Source organism: Mchenga conophoros, linkage group LG4 (genome assembly GCF_057382185.1).
Source record: "Mchenga conophoros isolate Kocher_MC1m ecotype Shallow Benthic linkage group LG4, M_conophoros_male_GT1.1, whole genome shotgun sequence".
NCBI lineage: Eukaryota > Metazoa > Chordata > Actinopteri > Cichliformes > Cichlidae > Mchenga > Mchenga conophoros.
Genome location: NC_140529.1, coordinates 34,806,571 through 34,822,006, shown reverse-complemented (window position 1 = coordinate 34,822,006; position 15,436 = coordinate 34,806,571). Strand labels below are relative to the sequence as shown.

The 15,436-nt window shown below is 38.9% G+C and overlaps 1 protein-coding gene across 2 annotated transcripts in view; it reads left to right on the top strand.

Moving 5' to 3' along the window:
• mybpc2a (myosin binding protein Ca) overlaps positions 1-15,436 on the top strand; it is a 47,042-nt gene that overhangs the window by 18,468 nt on the left and 13,138 nt on the right. For both annotated transcript variants that reach the window (XM_085272047.1, XM_085272046.1), the window contains exons 9-19: positions 2,492-2,616; positions 6,347-6,452; positions 8,252-8,421; positions 9,962-10,127; positions 10,661-10,767; positions 10,869-10,898; positions 12,230-12,369; positions 12,612-12,771; positions 13,528-13,632; positions 13,798-13,986; positions 14,126-14,260. In XM_085272047.1, coding sequence (XP_085128173.1) covers positions 2,492-2,616; positions 6,347-6,452; positions 8,252-8,421; positions 9,962-10,127; positions 10,661-10,767; positions 10,869-10,898; positions 12,230-12,369; positions 12,612-12,771; positions 13,528-13,632; positions 13,798-13,986; positions 14,126-14,260 — 1,433 coding nt within the window. The remainder of the gene's footprint in view (positions 1-2,491; positions 2,617-6,346; positions 6,453-8,251; positions 8,422-9,961; positions 10,128-10,660; positions 10,768-10,868; positions 10,899-12,229; positions 12,370-12,611; positions 12,772-13,527; positions 13,633-13,797; positions 13,987-14,125; positions 14,261-15,436) is intronic.

Sequence of the window (15,436 nt, the reverse complement as noted above, 5' to 3'; positions counted from 1 at the left end):
AAATGGAGAGCTAGCTCCACAGGAGAGGTGCCTGATAGCTGAAGGCTCCGCCTCCCATTATATGAGACAGTATTGGTGTCCACCTATGAGTCAAAGTGGACTCTTCCCTAATAACGAAAACTTCAAGTGTTTAAGAGTTTAATTGAGCGAGTCATACAAAATCACCCCCTGAAATAGCCACACAGATGCAAATATTTTATTTTATTTTGTTATTTGATTTAATTTATTTTATTATCATAAGCATATTAGTTTGATTCCTGAAATCGGGTTATTCAAAAGGGAGTCTGTGGAGAATGACTGAGCAGCAAGGGCTGAAAAATTAAATCACAGCAAAACTGCTACAAGCTGCAATTCCACTTGAGGTTGGCTTTAAAAACCAGTGTTAAAATGCCAAACTCAACACCAATAAAAACCACCCTCACAGCTCGGTAAATAAACAATTGTTGGCATTATGGAAAGTTTGTCCCTTTATAACAATACTACGGTAGTGAACTTTCATCTTCTTAGATACTGGTAAGCTTTAAGGTTTAGGAGCATTTGATCGAGGGTAGCTGTTTTATAGCTATCATCTATCATCTGAAAATTCAGTTCACTCCATGTTTAAGCGGTTGGTTCCTTCTGGAGGAGGTGTATTGAGGTTATGAGACAAATTGTGGTGTGGTACAGATCATCCAAGCCATTTGAGCTCAAGTTTGGATGAGTGACTAACTTATAAAAGCTTGCTAACATTAGTATTAGCTGAGTTAGCACTCATATATTAATCTGCCATAGCCAGTGTATGCTGTAGAGACTAAAATTATTCTAAATACGAGGCTGTAACCATGGTTATTTTTGCTGTGAAGTAAGGTATTATAGCTTTGGATTCTATGAGGATTTACTCAAGTTTTTGGCATGGTCACATTTGCTTTAGTTTTTAGGTTGCGTGGTTGCCTGTTAGTTTTGCCAATGAGTGCAACAGCATTAGAAGGTACAAAAAGAAGCAATGGGGAGTTTATTACAACCTTTACTACTGATTATAATAATCACATTATACGCTGCTCAAAAAACAAGCAGAGGGGCTTATTAATCAGTTTCAGCTACTTTGGCAATAATGAAATTAACAACAGTTGTAGTAGAGGGGCAACAATGAGACAACCCTCAAAACAGGCAATGTTTTACATGTGGAGGCCACTGACATTTTTTCCTCACTGTTTTTTCACTATTTTTGCATTTGACTAGGGTCAGTGTCACTGCTAGTGGTAGTACTATTCCTCGGCATGACAAGTTTGGTGGTGGATCAGTGATGGTGTAGGGAGGCATATCCATGGAGGATCCTGGAGGATGAAGGACTTTATACCACTGACTGCCCCCCTCACAAAACACCCCTGGGACATTGTGTTTTAATCCATCAGACAACACCAGGTTGCGCCTCAGACTGTCCAGGAGCTCGGTGATGCCCTGGTCCAGATTTGGGAGGAGATCCCCCAGGACACCATCTGTTGTCTCATTAGGAGCATTCCCCAACATTGTCAGGCATGCATACAAGCAAGGGGGGGCATACAGACTACTGAGTTACATTTGGTATTGCTTCATAAAAGTCTGATGGGATATTGTCGTCACCTTGCCGAGTGGCGGGCTGGCGGTGCAGACATGCAAGCTTGTGAATGCGAGAATTCAAGAATGAAGTGACGTAGTGGTTTGAAATGAATAATGCAGTTGTAGCTACTAAAAATCTCAGATGAGTTTGGGTCTCAGTGACCTCCACCTCAAGGTCAAGGTCAGAGGTCAGGTTTTCTGAAACTGCTGTGAGGGGTAGAAATCGCAGCCGACAGTATTTTTCACTTTGATTTTTGGGGTACTTTTCAATTCAGCCCTCTGCCGTGTGATCATTTTTATTTCCATCAAATGATGTGGCATCATTTTATTCCTAACGCGTCACTGAGTGTTCCTAAGTGTTCCTTTATTTGTCTCGAGCAGTATACGAGAATAATAAAGAAATCCAGGGACCATGACATGTTTACATCAATGAAATCAAAATGTAATACATTTTAATCCTGAACACTCTGTTTCTAACATTTCTGCTTAACTGTTAGCCTTACAATAAGTACTTATTCAGTATTCAAATTACACCTACTGTTAATGGACCTTGAGTGGTCTGATGATGTGAATGCTTGCAGCTTGTAACCATGGGAATCTTTCTCATCACTGCCTCATCACTGTGTGTGATGACACTGTGGCATTACTGTAGCTCTCTGATGTTTGGCACCATATTTTCACAGCAAGCTCAACGCATGTGTGTGGGAGCATATATTAAATGTGTGCATTCTTTGTCTCGATCTGTAACTTTGAGTCACTCTGTTGTCTTTAGGCCCCGTTCGCCTGACTGTGGTTGGATTTGCTGAAAGCACTTAATCATTATTCTCTCTCGCTCTCTCTCCCTTTCTTTGTCTCTCACTTCATTTCTTCTTTATCCGACTCGTATAATCTTCCCCCGCCATCCCTCTGCGTCCAGGTATGTGTTTGAGAGCGTGGGCAACAAGCGGACACTCACTATCAATAAGTGCAACCTGTCGGATGATGCAGCATACGAGTGCGTGGTCGGGGAGGAGAAGTGCTTCACGGAGCTTTTTGTCAAAGGTATATGAGTCACTGTCTTTGGAGGAATCCTTTCAGGAGGGAGCGGTTTTTCTGCTTGGTTTAGCAAATGCTGTCATTTGAGTGTTGAGAGGCCTGACAGCTCTGTTCCCTTCATGTCATCTGTGTATTTCAATGCTTTTATGCCACGCAGTAACATGCTGCGCTCTGTTGTCTGCTCACTCATTTTTAATGGGTACGTGGCGAGTGAAATTTTCATGCTTTGTTTATTGTCATGTATCATTGTCGCCGTGCTGTTTGTATTAATGTGCTGACATATTTATCCGAGTTTGACTGATATGTGTGTTTTTGAAGGACAATTTGAATACGGATCAATGGTAATAGTAAAATTGCTAGGCAGATTTGGTGTATGATAGCTCTGTATTCAGGGTTTTTGAAAGAAGCACTTGTATTTTGCGTATTCTTGTAACACATGTCATTTTCGGTATTAATTGGGCCTATTTGATCGACTAAATGCATGCCACTTTACTGTACATTTTAATGGATGTAACTCAGTCTACTGCTTTTATATTAATCCCATACTTTACTCTCTTACATCATCAGAACCATAAAAATAAGCTCTGTAACCACTCCCAGGCAGCTACAATGTGTCTATGTGTCTTGATCGAAAATGACTCATAAAGGTGTGCTCAGACAGGAAGCATTTTCAGCTCCAGCAAACCAGGTCAAAATCTGACTGTAGAGGTGATTTCTGTAAGCTGGCTAGCAGACATCAGTTTGAGATGTGCTCAGAAACCCATTTTTTTCTGTTGATTTGCTTTAGTTTCATATATTTTTCCTCTGAGCTCTTTATGAAATAACACTAGATTCTTAAAGCGAAATCTCATGCTTATTTCCATCTTCAAATTCATATTCTGAATACTATACTACACTACAATATACAATTTTAAAGTAGATTTGCTTGGCCTTTATAGTACCATTATTGTAAAGATGCATCAATTTAGATTGTCTTGGACGATTCCAATTTCCAGTTTTTCCAATATTTTTCTTTTCTCTCTTTCCTTCTAAGAACATGTAGCGCCTCTACTCAGGACCAGTACACTCTCACTTCAAATAGAGACCCTAGACATCTTACTAGGTTCAGGAGGAGGTTTTGTTTTGGGGACTCACAAAAGGAGTTGGCTTGGAAGTGAATAACTGGGACCTTTATTGCCTCAGTACCATTTATATACATATACAACACAATAACCCAAATTGCACACTAATAGTGCATTTTAAAGGTGAATACATGTAAAACAAAACAAAATAAAGACATTTAAAGGGAAGATTTATACTGAACAGTATCAGAGCTCTTGGGAATGAATGAAACAGATTAAAGTGTTCCTGTTGTGAAGTTTGAATTGTCCAGTCTGAATTGTCCTTTAAAGTCGTTGAAAACCCAAACAGGTGTACTGTAGGGGAATTGTCAGTGTGCAAACCCTATTAAACTTGAAATATGCTCATATCTATTAAGACATAACCATTCTAATATAAACAGAGCTATTGCTTCTACTTGAATACCTCCCCGATCAGAATATGGCTTCAGCGGGGTGGGGTGGCTAACAGCTATTAGCAGCTAGCATCGCATCTAGCATCGACATCGTTTAGCTCAAAGCATTCAACACTTATAACACACTGTAAAGAACAACAGGAGAAGTAAAACAACACGCCAGATTCTCATAGCTCCCGATTGGTTTTTGTTCAAAGGTTTCTGAGCTGAATCAGCTAGTGAAATACATTATCTAACTTAACAGGTAGCTAACGAAAGCACGTGACTCACCGGGATTTTCAGACACAAATAACTTGACAGACGTTATTCCCTTTGTGGTCAGAGTTCGGGGCCTAATAAAAGAGTACCTTATTAGCATTTATACGTAAAACAATCTGGTCTCATTAACCGGGTTGCAGTATTGCACACCAAGATACTTTTTCCATGCGCTCCGACACGTACTTGACCGCCATCAGAGGGAAAATCTCACAGGAAGAGAGAGGTAATACTTCCTGTGCACTAGACGCAAGGTCATCAGAACACAAGACTGCATCACAGCGCCCCCTTGTGACAATAACAGGCTATAGCCTTAGATTACAAAAAGGGATTTTGAAGCCCTGTATTTCACATGGGTTACAAACAGAATATACAAGCAAAAATAAACTTTTCAGATATCACCCAATCAAAGAAAAGTAGCCAATCAGGGACCAGCTGGAACAGTTTAGATAAAACAAGTTATTAGATTAAGTTAATAAATATCTTTTAGTTTATATTTTATTTATCCCATATTTGTTTGTTATAGCATAATAATGATAATAAATAATAATAACACAGGCTTACATAAATACATAGACTAACAAAATGATAATATATAAATGGTAAATGGTAAATGGTCTGTATTTATATAGCGCTTTACTAGTCCCTAAGGACCCCAAAGTGCTTTACATATCCAGTCATCCACCCATTCACACACTGGTGATGGCAAGCTACAATGTAGCCACAGCCACCCTGGGGCGCACTGACAGAGGCAAGGCTGCCGGACACTGGCGCCACCGGGCCCTCTGACCACCACCAGTAGGCAACGGGTGAAGGGATACGAGATAAACAGACATAAAAAAACAGTTGGAAATGAAGCTTGTGATTATTTATTAAACACTAAACAGATTATGTAACTGAAAAAACCCTTAAAGCTAGATTAAATATTGTTTTTCTTGTCCTAACTGAAACCTGTATAGCTCACTCACTCAGTTGCCTTTTCAGCTACTTCATTGAAGGGACAAATTCATGATAAACTATTGATTACATGACTTTGTATCTACATCTACATTTCTATTGCATTCAGTGTCTCACTTTTAGAGTTTCTGGGAGCCTCCAAACATGTCACGGTGATTCCATATCAGAATACAAATCACATATTGCTTTTTCCAGACTTGAAGGTACGGCCGCTATTACAAACCTACTGGGCTATTTCAGTGTCATACTCTTCTAGCTGTGTCTGTGTATTCCAGAGAGAATATATTCCTCAGCTTTTATGTGGACAACATCAAATTCATTTCACAAAACTTTTGTGATGCCAGTCAGATTTTTACATATTTCTGTGGTGTTGTGAGTGTAGTTCAGAGAGTTTGCGGGCACACCAGCTAAGGGGAGAAAGAATTGAAACGTCCGGAGGGGGACTGGAGGCCGACTGTGACAAATAGCTGAGGCTAGTAGAGCATCAAGCATCACACCATGTGGTTACACAATGTGACTCCCACCACCTCAGGAGACTTGAGGTGCCTTCCACCTCCACAAGATGGGTGTGTTTGGTGGCTTTGGATAAGAAATTCAGGAATATACTATGCTGTTATTCAAATACGAAGGAGCGTTTACATGTTTTGTGTGCTATCCTATTTTTCTGCTAACAGGTACTAAAGTAGGGTATCGACCATTCAAAAAGAAGAAAATAATGCTAAAAAACCTGACCTACAGGTACATGTATACTGTATTATGACATAATTAATATCTTTTAATGATAGATTCTTATTGCTGTTAATATCGTAGAAAAGCATTAGTCACTCTCCTCAAGTCCTGCTTCCTTGCAGATGTGTTTATTCGCCACACTTATTTTACTCTCCATTCGTATTTGTGTACTCCGGTGATTTAGATATGTCCAGTTTCCCGTTGGTGATTTACATAAAATAGCGTATCTCTTTAATGACTCACTTCCCATCTGTTGTTTGACTCAAAGCTATTTGTTTTCAGAACCTCCAGTCACCATCACCAAGCTGCTGGATGATGTTCATACAGTGGTGGGTGAGAGGGTGGAGTTTGAAGTGGAAGTGTCTGAGGAAGGCGCTAACGTCATATGGTGAGCTAATTTACCCTTCGGTTCATTTTGAGTTTGAAATTCATCAATGTGCTACTCAGCTAATAAAACTCTCTGTATAACGGAATAAACAGTCCAATGAGACAATACGTTTCAGGCCTCATAAAGCAATGCTGACGCAGCTCAATTTTTTTTAATTTTTACAAGCTAACATAAAAGATACTGGCTAATAGTGTGTAACTGAGGTTTCTGCATAAGGACACTCCAACAGAGTCATGGCAAAAGGACAGATGTCAGTTCCTAAGGCTTTACATTTTAAAATTAAATACTGTAAATACAGCGAGATATGAACAACAGCACATGACATATTACAACATATTATGATCTATTTCTTAAAAACTAAAATGCAAAATCCAAAATGCATTGTGTGAAAAGCAAAGTACCCAGTGATTCAATTCCTCTTAGGGCGAATGTTTGCAGCAGTAACTTGAAGTAGCTGTTTTCTATACGACTTTATCAGGCTTTCACATCACAGAGTTTTGGCTCACTTTTCAATGTTACTTGAGCTCATTGAGGTTCATTGAAGTTATTGACGGCACAGCGTTTCAATCAGGTTTTCTGTCTTCTGTCCTGTCTTAGTTTTTCAAGTATTGTTTCTGCAGGTCTGCTTAAGTTTGATTAAATAAATGATGACAAAGTGTAATATGTCATGTTTTGCTGTTGTACTGAGGTTGTATTTATATAGTTATATCATTTATATAGTTTATTTATTTATATAGCACATTTAATTACAACAGGAATGTTGACCAAAGTGCTGTACAAGAATACAAAATACCTATTAAAATATCTTATAATATTGATAGCAAACATCAAATATGAATTGTCAAATAACTCTCATATTGTATTAAAAGCCAGTAAATACAAATGTGTTTTAAGATAAGATTTAAAAAGATTGGCAGTACGAGCCAGTCTGATGTGTATTTATCTAATTTTACAACCTACTAAGTAATAGGTGGACTTTATTTCTACTGTGACTATACTTTGGCTAACTGCCCTCAGCAAATAAGACAGTATTTACCAAAAGCAATGGTGGAGATTTATCTGTTTTGTCACTTCAGTACTGTAATGGTTTATTATTCCAAGATGGTGTGATGAAAAGCTTTAAAATAAAGATTTATCGGTGCAAAAGGTGTAATGAATAACAAACCCCCCCCAAAACCAAAACCATTATTAGTAAGCATCTATCAATAAGCTCAACCAAATTGTTATATGAAACATTGCTATTAGCTAAACATTTTGCAATTGACTCTAATATCATTGTCTAATAATCTTCTCCACAAAAGAAGAATCTTTGTGGCTTTTATTTTATTTTATTTTAAGTTTCTTTGTTGTACAAAGCCAGACAGTTTCTAGGCAAAATCTACAAAGATGTCTTTTGGGTTTTTGTTTTTTTGTTGAAATAATACACAGCAATCAAAGCTGTCTGAGCAATTAGGGGAAGCCTAGATGGGCTGTTAACTGGGACACTGTCTTCCTTGCTTCCTTCTTGTCTGCACTTTTTTGGACGTGGCTATTCCACTCAGAGATTTTTAGAGAGCCAAACTAAAAGATATGAGTATGAATGCATGCATTTTTTTTCTTTGCTATACACAGCTTTTTTTGGTACAGATATTGTACACAAAAAATCCTCACCTACTGCACAACTTTTTCCCAAAGCCTTTTGACTCCTGAAGGATCTCACTATCTACAACACTGCCAACATCTCAAGTATCAGTCCCTTTTCTCGCGTTCCTGTGCTAAAGTATTTCAGATGTATATATGTGTGTGTGTTTTCTTCACAGGATGAAAGATGGAGTGGAGTTGAATAGAGACACTGCAGGTTCAAAGTACAGGTTAAAGAAAGATGGGAAGAGACATATTTTGATCATAAATGAAGCCACTAAAGAGGATATTGGAACGTACTACGTCTATACCAACGGTGGGGAGTCAAAGGCAGAGCTGGAGGTTGAAGGTATTTGTCCTCCAGTCCACCAGTGCTTGAAAACTTGCTATCCAGGCTAACCGGGCTTATTGACAACAAATGGGGATCATGAAAAGCAAATAACAACATGATCATATATTATTGGAGCAATTAAAAATTAAACATTACATAATTATTAATTAAAATAAAAATTAATAATTAAAATATTAATGTTCTTAAATTGCAAAGGCCATGAAATCTGTGGTGCTGTTTAAAGTTTACAGACATGTATTTCCAGTATGACTCCTCAGTTAGAAACAAACTTCAGCACATGTTGATGTTTTCCGTCCTGACAAGCATGAAAAGCAACAAATTAGTCATTACTCATGTCATCATTAATTTTATTTCATTAATCTCTTGTATCAGTTGTATCACACTATTCGTCATACTAATTTGGTTTTACACCTCCAAAATTGATATCAGGCTTCAGATATCAGGCACTTACACGCTGTGAGTCAAACGAGTCCCATAAATTGATTATAGTGTGAAAAAATCTGTGTCCTTCCCCCTCAGATGAAGGATAGAAATACAGAGAAAAAATAGTATAGTTATAGTAACTGCGAATTAGGTAGCTGATATAAACAAAGTACTACAGTCAAAGTGGCTAAAACCAGCATGGCTAAAGCCTATGAGGTAACGAAGGAATGCTGGATAATAGTTTTCCTCTCAGAGGCAACACTCCCCGTTTGTTGTCAGTGTTGCCTGTGTCACCGTCCAGTAATGTGACTACTGCTCAGATCTACTGTGAAGAAAGAGATGAGCGTGAAAGCAAAGGTGTTGATTTACCAGCTGATCTACATTCCTACCGTTCACTTGTGGCTGCAAGCAAATTGCAGATATAAGAAAATTTGTTTCTTCTGTACTGATTCTGGGATCTTCTAGGTCATCCAGAACTCAGAACTGCTACTCCATAGTGGTGGTTAGGCAATCCGAGTAGGATGGGTTCTTTCAGATAAAAGATGACCAGAAAAGCGGGTTTGGGGTGTCTCTGAAATGGTTTACAAAATGTATGTATGGATTAGTTGTACTAAAACGAATGCATAAAAGGGGGAAAATGGCTAAAGACACGTTTTTGCGATCATGTTTATTGCTGCGGTGCAAGAGGCAGCCTAACATAGGAGTCTGTGGAGACTGACTCAGTTTTAGCCTCAAGTGCTCATTCACAGAACTGCAGTTTTGACGTTTGTGCAATGGTTTCATTTGGGTGTGGAGGTCGCTGTTAGTTTGTAGCAATGCCAGCATAGGTATATAGTAGAGTTTTTTTCTTTTAAAGAAAAAAAGGGGGAGGAAGCGATTCCTCCAAATCCAACGTTACTTTATAAATACTTGGTAATAATTAGGTTTCTAATGGGTAGTTAATGTAACTCAACACTAAAGATTGGAAATGGGAACACACAAATAAAATCCAGGAAGTTGTAATACTCAAGCGCAAAACTGTAACATTGTATTTGCACTAATTTTGCATGGATACACTTAATTAATTAGGCTTTTTTTTAATTAATTAAACTTTTGATTGATCTTTGTGGTGCAGATAAGGAGCTGGAGGTTCTACAGAGCATAGCCGACCTGACAGTGAAGGCATCTGAGCAAGCTGTATTCAAGTGTGAGGTGTCTGATGAAAACGTGACCGGAAAATGGTTCAAGGATGGTATCGAAGTCGAGGCCAGCGATCGCATCAAAATTTCACACATTGGAAGGTATCGCTATCAGACTCCAGTGGGTTGATGTTCTGTTGTGATAAAACTGTTGTTTCCAGCTTGGCTACCTATCATGTACAGCTGCACGCATTATGACAACAGCAAACACACACACCCAGGCTCACAAAATCATATAGCTATGACAATAAACAGTTTGCTACATGGCTTGGAAAACTATTACCAGAGGGCTTTCTTAGTTGTTTGACCCATTTTTTGGGGATAGGCTGCAATCTGTAAAGCTCTAACCTCTAAACACATAGACACGCTCCCTCAAACACTCACACATGGTCACACACAAACAACAAACAGACCCCAAGGGTCTGGGTTTTCTCTCAGTAAGCCCTCCATCAGAGCTGCCTATGGAAGGAGATATGCCAAGGTGACAGCGGTCACACAAGGTGAAAGCCATTTAGTAGCTTTCTCACTCTGCGATATTGTCTCTTGAAGTATGTTGCTAGGGCAACTGTCCTTTGCATAAATGCGGGTCATAACAACTGCTGTCTCCTTGGTAACATCTGGCGACATGTCCCCAGGATCCACAAGCTGACGATCAATGATGTGAAGGCTTCAGACGCTGGAGATTATACCTTCGTCCCTGATGGCTACGCACTTTCTCTCTCAGCAAAACTGAACTTCCTGGGTGAGAGCGACGTAAAAATCAAAATACCAAGCGGTTCTTCTGAATTCAACCTATAAGTTGCAAATTTGAATCTTCCTGATCTGTTTCATTTTTCCCCACAGAGATAAAAATTGAATATGTTCCACGACAAGGTAGGTGCTTTTTTAAAAGACAAAATTCATACTTTATACTGTCGTGTATGACATTATTGAGCTAATCAGCTGTTGAGAAAATATAGCAAATATCATATAAGATGCCACTGAGTGACCCTCTGAACAGGGAAATGGTTAAAATGTCCTTGTGCCCTTTTAAAAAAATCAAATAGTTGATCATTTATTGTTAGTGTAACACTCTTATTGATTGATGCCTAACCGTACGTTATAGTTAGTGGGACAGATTCTGTCTATGTCAGGTTTTCATCTATCCCAGAAGCACATCAAGGATTTCATTTCAGTTTTTTAGCGCAGACATTATTATATGCTTTGGTAATACAAATAGACTGGGTGACAGTTATCTGGGCTATCTCTAATCTTCATATGTGCAGGTTTTGTTTGGAGCTTAGCTCTGGTTGCTGCACTTATAATGTCCCTGAGCCATAAGAGGATTGGAGGGACTGAAAACCTATCACTGAACTTAACTGTATTTACAGTTTTTCCTACTGATAAGGGAACTCTGCTATTGTTACTCATACTATGCCAAATAATAAAGTAATAGGTAAACAAAAACAATTAAAACACAGAAGCATTTTACTATAGCAACTTATATTTTTTTATAATGGGTCCATGAGGTGGAGCATTTTCTGTAATTTTAGACATAGTGACAGATGTCTTATTGGCAGATTTACTTACATTTCTTAATCATAAAACTGAACAATACTGGTGAAATTGCACTTCCTTTTTTATTTAACCACACTCAGACTGATGCTTAGGTATGTCTGTAGTGCACTTTGTTCCACCTGCAACAACACCCTAGAGTTTACAGACGTACCCTGGAGTTCATTTATACATCCCTGCAGAAAGGTGTGAAGTTAAATCACAACAAACTGCTTTTTAGCTGCTGTTAAGTTGCTCTTTGCTCTCTGTTTTGTTCTCAAAATTGTGTGATCTTTTCATAAAATGCAACACAAAAGGCTCTTCTATGAAACAATTTAAAAATATATAATGAACTGAAGAATGTGAAAGTTGAAAATGCTCACAGCTCTGGAAAGCCATCGAGTAGACAAAAGCTCCAACTTGCTTGTTTGGCTTTAGGCAGTATAGTATGATGCTGTTCCAAATGTAAAACCCCCAAATCCCTCTAGTGGTTTTTTTTTTTGCCAGAGTCCAAAAAGACCATATATAGAATAAAAAAACAGTAAATTTAGTCTTTGTGCCACCTTTGAGACACCTTGAATCTCAAATATAAAAAACAAAAAAAGAACCAACATCATTGTTCTAAACTAAATGGTCTCTTTCTTCCTGTCTTCATCTGGTCACAATGAAAGATCCTCCCAAGATCTTCCTGGACACCGGTAGCTCCGGCGGCAAGAACAACATTACGGTGGTGGCTGGAAACAAACTTCGCCTGGACGTTCAGTTCACAGGAGAGCCGGCCCCCACTGTGTGCTGGATGAAAGGAGACCAAGTGAGAAAGAAATGGCTCTTATCCTTCACCTCGCATCACAAACGCGTCAGATATTTTATATGTTCTGCGTCAATCAGAGTACCTCGCCGTTAGTCATTAAACAGCACAAAAGAAGAATGAAACAACACTAGAGTGGGACGGTTGAATCACCTGTCTTTGTGGTGGCTGTCGTCATGCGACACAGTCCTCTTCAGCAATCTCCTTTTGTTCTGTCTCTCACTCTGTGCTGCCCTGTGTGGTAGGTGTTGTCCGAGGCTGAGGGACGGGTCCACGTGGAGTCAGAGCAGAATGTGTGCAGCTTTGTAATAGAGGGGGCGGAGAAAGCGGACGAGGGCCAATACTCCATCACGGTGACTAACCCTGTCGGCGAGGACAAGGCGGATCTCTTTGTTAGAGTTGTGGGTCAGTGGCTGTTTCTTACTTTTGCCTTTTTCTTTCCTTGATCCCTTTCTATTACTTCTGTCTGACTGAGGGCAATAGTTCCTCAGAGTTTGAGACTGGGTCATGGTAAAAAAAAAAAGGAAATCCATAATTTTCAATAGTGGTGCCATCTTTTAAAAACTCACATCATCTGAATTTTAGGTCCAGTGTCTTTGCAGCTTCTACCCAGAACAATTAACATATTAAAAAAAACATATGTTTTTAGACTTTCACCTCAGATATTGTTTTTCATTAAAATACATACTGTAAGGAATTTGTCTGTCTCTTAATAGAACTAAGAATGACCAAGACATAATTTATATAATAAATAATAATTATCTAGTCTCTAGTCCAAGATGGATTTTAGGGTAAGCAATGAATAGAGAGCAGTGGATGAAATTACTTAAATAAGGGACATAGAAACATTTGATTAATAGTTTTTAAGAGTCATAAAACACACAGAATAGCTTGCTCTAACATGATTTGTAATCACCACTGATGTAATTTATTCTACAAAGTGGCAGTGTCTATATAGAGGTAATAAAAAATGTAACGTTTTTCATTTGTGATCAGTGAAACATATGATGGCTTTACCAGTGCATTTGGTGTTGACTCCCTAAATCACATCTGCATGTTGTCTTACGTACTGTACTACATCAAAAACCTCAAACGCTCCCATTTCTCTCTGTGTTTCATCTCTCCATGCTTTCAATTTCTAACTGTAACCTGCCTCTCCAGATGTGCCAAAATCTCCTGAGAACGTCAAGTGCGCATCAGTTGGCGAGGACTCTGCCATCATCACATGGGACCCTCCCGCCTTTGACGGTGGAGTTGCCGTTAAAGGTACCCCTGAAACATGCAGCGTGTAATATTCACATCTGATGTCTTCCTCCCAGGAGAAAAGAGGAGTTTAAATTCCATTTTGTTTATTACATTGCAATATTTTTTTCTAACTGACTTGGAGCTGTTTTTAACGACTTCACCGTATGTTGATCCTGCTTCCTCGAGGGTACCTGATGGAGAGGAAGAAGATAGGCTCGCCCAGATGGACGAAGCTCAACTTTGATGTTTACGAGTCCACCACATACGAGGCTAAGAAGATGATTGAAGGTGTACTCTACGAGATGAGGGTGTTTGCAGTCAACGACATTGGCATCTCTCAGCCCAGTGCAAGCTCAAAGCCCTTCATGCCCATTGGTGCGTTGCCATTTGTCATTAGCAGAATGGTTAATTAACAGAGGCTTTTCACACAATGCTCATTTTGAAGCAGCTTAACCTACCTTCCCATCCCATTATACCCCGTATTAACGTATTAATTAGCTCTTGTCTCTCTCAGCCCCCACCAGTGAGCCCACTCGTCTCACAGTAGATGATGTGACAGATTCTACCTGTGCACTCAAGTGGCGTCCTCCAGAGAAAATCGGAGCAGGTGGCATCGATGGCTACATCATTGAATACTGCAAAGAAGGAAGTAAGAATAACCAAAATGGATATCACTTTATACTAAGGATTTATTTTGGATTTGTAAGCTATAACTAACGACATTAGATAAATGTCAGAACTTTACAAATTGGGGATATTAACAGTAAATTGTGGGCTAATATATATTTATGCACCTTTGAGTTAGCTAGCAAGAGGAATTCATACTTACACCTGCTATTCTGAGTGTATGATTGTTTTCCGGCTCTCAATCAAGGCTGCATGAAATGCTCTACACGTGTGAAACACTTGTCACGCTCAGTGGTTGCCATCTTGGGTATGCAGCAGAAAGGAAGGGGCCACTAAACAATTTTAAGCAGGTTAGATAATCATTACAATATAAATGCTAACAGTGATATTTGCATTTGTTGTGTTTTGTGTATATACATGAATTATGTATAGCCAGAGGCATGACAGGCAGAAGATAGTGGGATGATCACAGTCAAACATTAGAAATGTTATTTCCTGAAACTGAAAAGTTTAACATGTTGGATTTAACACAACATTACCCCGTTGAAATTCATTTCCTTTACAAGTCAACTCATAATGTACTACATGGCACTGGGATTTTGCTGTAGAAACACAAACAGAGAGAAATGGAGGCTACAAGCCTGACTACTTGCTGCTTTTGTTACCTGTCTGCTGAGCTTTATCGTCACTCTTGGCTAGCTTTATGTTAGCATGCTGTTTGAGTAGATGCCTGCAAAGAGCCAAAGTTTTGGAGTATAATATAGTTGTTTATGTCCTGGAATTTCTTTCCGATGGAAAAAAAAAATCCATATCACTGCTTCTCAAAAGCTCTAAACCGCTCCAGCATTTTTCTGTTGTCATGCACGAAAAAAAATCAGCTGAACGCAGCACAAGTGTAGGAAGAAGTCTAAGGAGCTTGGAAAGAAAAGCGTTGGGACTTCTTTAAGTTGCTTGAAGACGTTTCACCTCTCATCTTAGAAGCTTCTTCAGTTCGCACTGCATTACTGAAAAATGTAATGTGATTACAGTAACACTGAACACTGGAATTTAGACACATTAGAAATCAGTCGTGCAAATGAGATTCTTCAAATCCTGGCAACCCAAAAATTATTCATACAAAGAGAACGATTGATCATTTGCTAAACCTCTCTGCCTAAAAGTTATTTATTATAGGAACTGTAATGGTCATGATTATTCC